The sequence below is a fragment of the Nannospalax galili genome, unplaced genomic scaffold (assembly GCF_000622305.1).
Source record: "Nannospalax galili isolate Female #2095 unplaced genomic scaffold, S.galili_v1.0 scaffold510, whole genome shotgun sequence".
NCBI lineage: Eukaryota > Metazoa > Chordata > Mammalia > Rodentia > Spalacidae > Nannospalax > Nannospalax galili.
In genome coordinates this window covers 619,800-627,730 of record NW_008329677.1, presented here as the reverse complement: position 1 = coordinate 627,730, position 7,931 = coordinate 619,800, and the positions used below count along the sequence as shown (strand labels likewise).

The following is a 7,931-nucleotide window of genomic DNA, read 5'->3' as shown; positions in this document are numbered from 1 at the left end:
CCCTGGCCAACAACTCAAAGGAAGGTATCTCCTATCTGGCATTGTTTCTTGTTATGTAGCTTTTAGCTATACACATGAACTCTTAAAGAATGATATTGATCCCTTTAATCTTTGGTTATACTTTCCTTTTGGGTGTTTAAGACCATACAGTTGACCCAAATAAACCAATTTATTTTTATTCTTAAGGTTGTATGAGGATCTGTTCCTCAGGGGTCACATGGGCTTGAGAGGAGCCTCTGGCTCCTTTCTTTTACCAGTTCCATCTATGTGAAGATACGTCAAAGGTCCTGCTTGACCTTGGCTGGCTTCACTTGGAAGCATGAAGGAAATGTTTCCTCTGTGTTGACCCTCTTTGTAGACTGGACACTGGTTCAAGTCCATTTGGTGGGGTCTCCTCAGCCTCCTTTATCAAGAGGACAGGTGACTAATCACAGTTACAGGACATTTTGAGAGATGCTCATAGTCTCCTGGAACTTGGTCAACCTAGGAGGGCAAGGAGCAAAAACTGTCCTTTATGTCCCTCTGACCAAATTAATATAGGCTCAAAGTATGGCTGTTAAACATCCAGGAAGGTTAGTTCCACCAATCTGGTACTTTTAATTACCTGATATGCTATATAGATAAAGCTTGGGCAAAGACCAAACTTTCTCAGATAAACCTTGCCTAGACGTATATTCCTTGAGCTAGTTGTATCTATAATTTGTCAGCAGGTTGTTCAGTTAATATGGTTCCCTTCGTTGTTTTTTTTTTTTTTTTTTAAGAAAACTAGGCATTATTTATCTTTTGCATTGTCTAACCCTTCCACCATGGTTTCCCTATTTAAAGTCCCCCATTATTTTTCCCATTTCTCCCTTACTAATACCCTTCTCCTATGGTCCAACCTCTCTTCAGCTCCTTCTTTCCCTTTATCCCCAAGGTTCCCTTGTATAACCTCCCTCCCACCTCCCCTTAAAATAACCCCATTTTTATCCATATCTCCCTTATTAATGCCTGTTTCCTACTGTTCTTCTCTTTCAGATTCTTCCTTTTCCTTTACCTCCCTTGTTCTTTTTCATTATCCTGATTCCTGTAGTTATGTCTGGATACATACTCACTTAACAAGGATTTGGTCCTAGGATCCACATATGAGGGAGAACATACATCAGCCTTTTTTTTTTTTTTTCTTTCTTTTTTTTTTTCTTTCTGAGTCTGTGTTACTTCACTTAACAGTTTCTAGTTCCATACATTTACCTGAAAATTTCATGACTTCATCTTTCTTTACTGCCGAGTAAAACTCCATCATATAAATGAACCACATTTTCATTATCCACTTGTCAGTTGGACAACTTAAGTGTTGCTTCCATCTTTTAGCTGTTGTGAAAAGAACAGCAACAAACATGGATGTACAAGTGTCTCTGCAGTAGGATGAGTTCTTTGGGTATATGCCACATCTTTTATCTTTTAAGATGTTTCATAGCCATCTTTACTTCTTCTTTTGAGAACTCCCTATTCACCTCCTTAGCCCATCTTTTAATTGGGTTGCTTCCTACCTTGATTCCTTGTTTTTTCAGTTTGTTGTATATTCTGGATGTTAAACCTCCGTCAGATGTGTCACTGGTGAAGATTTTCTCCCATTCTGTGGGTTTTCTCTTCACTTTCTTTTAAGATGTTTCATAGCCATCTTTACTTCTTCTTTTGAGAACTCCCTATTCACCTCCTTAGCCCATCTTTTAATTGGGTTGCTTCCTACCTTGATTCCTTGTTTTTTCAGTTTGTTGTATATTCTGGATGTTAAACCTCCGTCAGATGTGTCACTGGTGAAGATTTTCTCCCATTCTGTGGGTTTTCTCTTCACTTCCCTGGTTGCCTCCTTTGATGTACAGAAACTTTTTAGTTTAATGAGGTCCCATTTGTTGATTCTTGACCTTGTTTCCTGAGCAGTTGATGTTCGGTTTAGAAAATCCTTTCCTACACCTATACCTTGTAGGTTATTGCCAATGTTTTCTTCTAACAATTTCAGAGTCTCAGGCTTCACAGCGCATATCCTTAAGGAACATAGATGCAAAAATTCTCAACAAAATACTTTCAGACCGCATACAGACACACATCGAAAAGATCAACCACCATGATCAAGTCGGCTTTATCCCAGAGATGCAGGGATAGTTCAATATATGGACGTCAATAAACATCATAAATCATATAATTGGACTCAAAGACAAGAACCACATGGTCATCTCAATAGATGCAGAGAAGGCCTTTGACAAAATTCAACATGCATTTATATTCAAAGTCCTAGAGGGAATTGAACTGGAGGGAACATACCTCAACATAATTAAAGCCATATACAACAAATCCACAGCCAACATCATTCTAAATGGAGAAAAACTGGAAGCATTCCCATTAAAATCAGGAACCGGACAAGGATGTCCACTATTGCCCCTCCTTTTCAACATAGTGCTTGAAACTCTTGCAAGAGCAATAAGACAAGAGCAGGAAATTAAAGGAGTAATAATTGGAAAAAAAAGAGATCAAATTATCCCTTTTTGTAGACGATATGATATTTTATCTATGAGATGCCAAAAATTCCACCACAAAACTCCTAGAAATTAACACATTCAGTAAAGCGACAGGTTACAAAATTAATCTACAAAAGTCTGTAGCCTTTCTATACCAATAACAAGCAATCAGAGAAAGAGTACGTGGAAACACTCCCTTTCACAATAGCTGCAAAAAAAATAAATAAAATATCTCGGAATAAACCTGACCATTAAAACCTCTACAATGAAAATTTTAAATCTTTAAAGAAAGAGATTGAGGAAGACATCAGAAGATGGAAGGACCTCCCATGTTCATGGATTGGAAGAATTAATATTGTTGAAACAACCATCCTACCAAAAGCCATTTAAAGATTCAGTGCAATGCCAATCAAAATCCCATTACCATTTTTCACACAATTGGAAAAAAACATCCTAAGATTCATATGGAAGCACAAAAGACCTCGGGTAGCCAAAGCAACCCTGAACACTAAGAGCAATGCTGGGGGGATTACCATACAAGATTTTAAGCTGTATTACAGAGCTATAGTCATAAAAACAACATGGTACTGGCACAGAAATAGACCCATAGATCAATGGAACAAAATTGAAGACCCAAATATGAGTATTTGCAGTTTTCAGTCACCTGATATTTGACAAAGGGGCCAAGAACATTCACTGGAGGAAAGATCGCATGTTCAGCAAATGGTGCTGACAAAACTGGATCTTCACCTATAGAAGAATGAAACTAAACCCTATCTTTCACCTTGCACAAAAGTCAACTCCAGATGGATCAAAGAGATTGTCCTTTCTGTAGTGATTGTTCTTGGATACTACTGTTGTTTGAGATGGTCTCCTGTAACCCCAGCTGGCCTGGAACTCACCAGGATGGCCTAGATCTCAGGAATGATCTACCTGCTTCTGCCTTCGAGTGCTAGGATTAAAAGTGTGTGCCACCACCAATTCCAGCTCAGCGTATCTTCTTGATGCCTTTATCAGAAAACAGTTGGCTGTAAACAGATGAATTAATTTCTGGAGTTTTTGTTCTAATCTGTTGTTTCTTGTTTATTTTTATGGCAGTTATACAGTATAACTTTGGAGTACACTTCAGAAGTTAGATATTGCAATGCCTCTGCTTTGTTTTTTGTTTTTGTTTTTGCTGGTTTGCTTTAAGTGCTTTGGGTCTTTGATGGTTCTGGGTTGATTTTGTGATTCTTCGTCCTAATCCTGTGAAGATGCTATTTATATTTTGATGGGTATTGTCTTGAATGTATGGACTGACTTTGGTAGTATGACTCTTGTAACATTGTTACTAGTTCCATTCCCTTAGCCTGTGTTTCACCTTTTCTCCTTTTTTTTGTATATCCTCTTATGATTTCTTTCATTAGTGCTTTATAATTTTCATTATAGACATCCTTTACTTTCTTAGTTTCATTTGTTCCTAGATAAAACTTTAAAATATTGAAAATTGGGAATGAGACTGCTTCTTCTTCTTTTTTTGGGTCTTTTTGAGACAGCCTCAGCTGACCTAGAGCTTACTATGTAGACCAGGCTGGCCTTGAACTCACAAAGATCCGCCTGCCTCTCCCTCCCAAGTGCTGGGATTAAAGGCATTAAGCACCCGGCAAGACTGCTTTTTAAAAATTGATTAGCCAGTTTATAATCGGTGGGAAAAAATACTTTTGTGTTGATTTTTTTTTTTTTAATCTTACAGCTTTACTAAATAAGCCCCAATAGGTTTTGTTTTCATTTGGTTTTCATGTAATCTGCAGGTAGTAAGTTGACTCTTTTCCACTTTGAAAATCTTTTATTTCTTTGAATTGCCTAATAACTCTGGCAAAATTATGGTGAATAGGAGTAACAAACCTGGAATGCATATGTTCCATATACTAGGAAGAACATTTTTCTCATTTAGCTTATGTTGGTTGTGCTTTTTTATATATAGCCTTTGTTGCTGTGACGTATTTTTCTCCTATGCCTAAGTTTTTTTTTTTTTTTTTAAATGATGAAGGGATGTTGGATTTTTTGGACTACTTTTTTATCTCCATTGAGACGATTACATTATTTTGCTTTTTAGTTTGTCAGTGTGATGTTGCATTAGTTACTTTTCTCATTGCTATGACTAAATACCTGAAACAGCAGCAGCAGCTTATAAGAGGGGAAAGATTTTATTTGACTCGCCATTTTAGGTGGTTCTGGCTATAATTGTTTGCTCTTATACACTGGGGCAGACATGACATTGGGAGTATGTCGTAGAGGAGAACTCTTGTCTGACAAGGAAGCAGAAAGTGGCCAAGGATAATATACCCCCAAGGAGTTGCTCCCTATTGACTTACTTCCTTCAGCTAGGCCCCCCTCCCAAAGTTTCTACAACTTCCACAAATACTGTCCCCCTTTGGGGACCAAGCATTCAAATCATGAGCCTTTGTGGGACATTATGTAGTCAAGCCATTACAAAGATACTACCTTTAGTAATTTGTGAATATCTCACCATCCTTGCATCTCTGCGATAAATCCTACCTGATTTGATCTTTTTTGATGTGCTAATGAATTTGGTTTGATAATATTTGGGGGGAATTTTTACATATGTGTTCATCATAGATATTGGTCTATACTTTCTTTTAATGCTTTTTAAAAAATGTCCCTTGTTGGTGGATCTCTGGGAGTTCAAGGCCAGCCTGGTCTACATCGTGAGTTCCAGGACAGCTGGGGGGCCTATAGGGAGACCCTGTCTCAAAAAGACAAAAATAAAAAAATGTCCTTTGTTTAGTTTGGTATCTTGGTAATACCAGCCTTTATAAGAAAGAGTGTAGCACAGCCCCCCCTCCCCCATTTTCCCCCAATTATGAATTGATCATAATTCTTTAGATGTTTGGTTTTGGCTTTTTGAGACAGGATCTCCCTGTAGCCCCAAATGGCCTAGAACTCAATGTTGTAGACTATGCTGGCCTCAATGTCACAGAGATCCACCTGCCTTTGCCTCCTGATTGAGTGATGGTATTAAAGACATGTGTGACTTCACCTGGCTCTTTAGATGTTTAAACCACAGCCCCTTGTGTGTTTTCCTTGGTCCCCAGGTGAAAGAATTCCCTTTCCTTTTATCCAACACTAATGGAGACATGTGTGAAAGGCATGGGCACACATTGCTTTGATTCAGCATTTGTTCTATGTTTTTTATTGCATTTTCTACTTTCTTGCTTATAAAACTATGGAATATTTTTATTTATCTTTTTAGAAGGGGAGACAGACTTGGTGCTAGTCTACGTGTACACTGACTTCCATTCTATGTAGTGGACACCCTAGCAGATGGGAAACAAAAATAGCTACTTTGAGACACATTACTTTCTAGTCTTGTTCTATTAGCAATTTTATCTCTTTATTTTGTATTTCTGAAGTCCCAGTGTTCCCAAATATGCAACTCCTGTGTTCAGCACAATACTAAAACATTTCACTGCTGTCCCTGTTTTGCCTTCTTCTGCCACATTAGCCAATAGGGAATACTAGAGGTAAAGGTGTTTGTAGATAAAAGTTGAGTTCTTAAAAGAACCACTAGCTAAGTGAAGTATTGTTTTGCTGTTCCTTGACCTCATCATGTGTGAAGTGAAGCTAATTTTATATACTTAAAATATACAGTAAGTCTTAACTACAGTGATGATTTCTTTTATTAACAGATGAACCCTAGTTGTTAAACAACTAAGGAAGAACAAGAAAGAAAACAACTATCTCAGAATGTCAGCTAATTAAGTGAAGCCTTTTCAATAAAAACTTTTTTAACTGACCATACGTATTAACTTTAATCACATAAGTAATTTGGGAAAATATTTAAAAGGTACAAAGATGGAGAAGGAAATGATTATACAGAGAAAAGTCACAAATAGCTGTTGAAACATATGTTTAGTCTGTTGTGTATGTACTTTTCCCAAGTCCTTTTCTGTTACATTTTCAGCTGTCATCTGAAGATTTCATTTTTGGAATGAACCTTGACTTCTTTTACAAGTCCTGTATTATTCACATATTAAGATTATTACTCAGCATTGTGAATAAGGATATCATGAGCATCCTTGACTATAAATCAGATGCATAACTACATTCCTAGAATGGGCATCGATGAGTCAGAAGGAAAACATGTACCTACCAACTTTTGGGCTAGATACACACACCTGCTGCTACTACAACTTACAGAGAGGGAATTTGATCCAGTTTAGAGTAGAGCTTTTTAAAAACACACTTTATAAAAAGCAGGATATGTGATTCCAATTGTGAAGTTAGTGAGGCCTTTTTGTTTGCTTTACCCCATAAGTTGTGTACACATTTTATTTTTATATTTTGTTATTGTGAACATCCTTAGCCTATTCAGTAATATACTGGAAATTCTCAAGATTTGGGATAATGCGTATTATTTCTCTGTGATCATTCACAAGTACCTAGAACCTGACTTCCTGTAGAGAGTGTTAACTGAAGTATAAATCAGAGGTAGTTTGGTGAAGAAGATATTTAGCTGTTAGGCAAAATCAACTTAAACATAAAAAGTATCCATTTCTTTGATGATTAAACCAAATGAATATACTCAAATCATTTAAAATTTTCATTGTTCTTTTTCAGTATTAATTTTAAAGACCCGCAGTTTGCTGAAGATTATGTTTTTAAAGCTGTAATGCTTCCAGGAGCAAGGTAACAAGAACTACCAGATTTATGTTTATGACGGTGTCCGTTCCTGTAATTAACTAGTGTGTTTTCAAATGGTCAGAAAGCCAGCAGCAGTTTTGAAACCTGGTGACTGGGAAAAATCCAGCAATGGACGGCAGTGGAAACCCCAGCTTGGCTTTAACCGGGACCGGCGGCCTGTCCACCTAGACCAGGCAGCCTTTAGGACTTTGGGGTGAGTTGTGGGATCCCTGTGCTTTGTACAGTGTGTTTTTCTGAATCATCTCACAAAAAAAGTCAGTATTTCTGCCACAGATATTTAAGAGATCATACAGTACAACTGCTTTGTATCTGTATTAGTCGTTTCAATACCTACTTTTCTTCATTTTTAGAAGTTCACTTCCATATTTTTTCACATATCGCTTTTCTGTATTTCATGATAAATCTATTTTCTTAACAGATTTTTCTAGCCTTCTGACAGTTATTTCACATGAGTAAAACATCTTTACCTTCAAGAAAGTTTGAGCTTGTCATGCATCAGTTATAACAGAGAACCTTTATAAAGTGTTGATACATTAGTACACAAAGCCACCAGATTCTTCTATGATTTTTACCTGTGCTTAGAAGTTAGCATCTAATTGTTGCTTGAATTGGCATTTCCCTGCCAGCTAAGATAACAACATTTATTGATATCTATATTTGTTTTGTAAATTTGTGATATTTATCTTTTGCCCTTATTAGCAATTGAATCCCCCCCCCCCCCCGCCCCCCACG

General features: G+C 37.1%; 1 protein-coding gene across 3 annotated transcripts in view; it reads left to right on the top strand.

Annotated features, from left to right (window-relative positions):
• Xrn2 (5'-3' exoribonuclease 2) overlaps positions 1-7,931 on the top strand; it is an 86,546-nt gene that overhangs the window by 62,003 nt on the left and 16,612 nt on the right. For all 3 annotated transcript variants that reach the window (XM_029567586.1, XM_008841269.3, XM_029567588.1), the window contains 2 exons: positions 7,116-7,184; positions 7,261-7,392. In XM_029567586.1, coding sequence (XP_029423446.1) covers positions 7,116-7,184; positions 7,261-7,392 — 201 coding nt within the window. The remainder of the gene's footprint in view (positions 1-7,115; positions 7,185-7,260; positions 7,393-7,931) is intronic.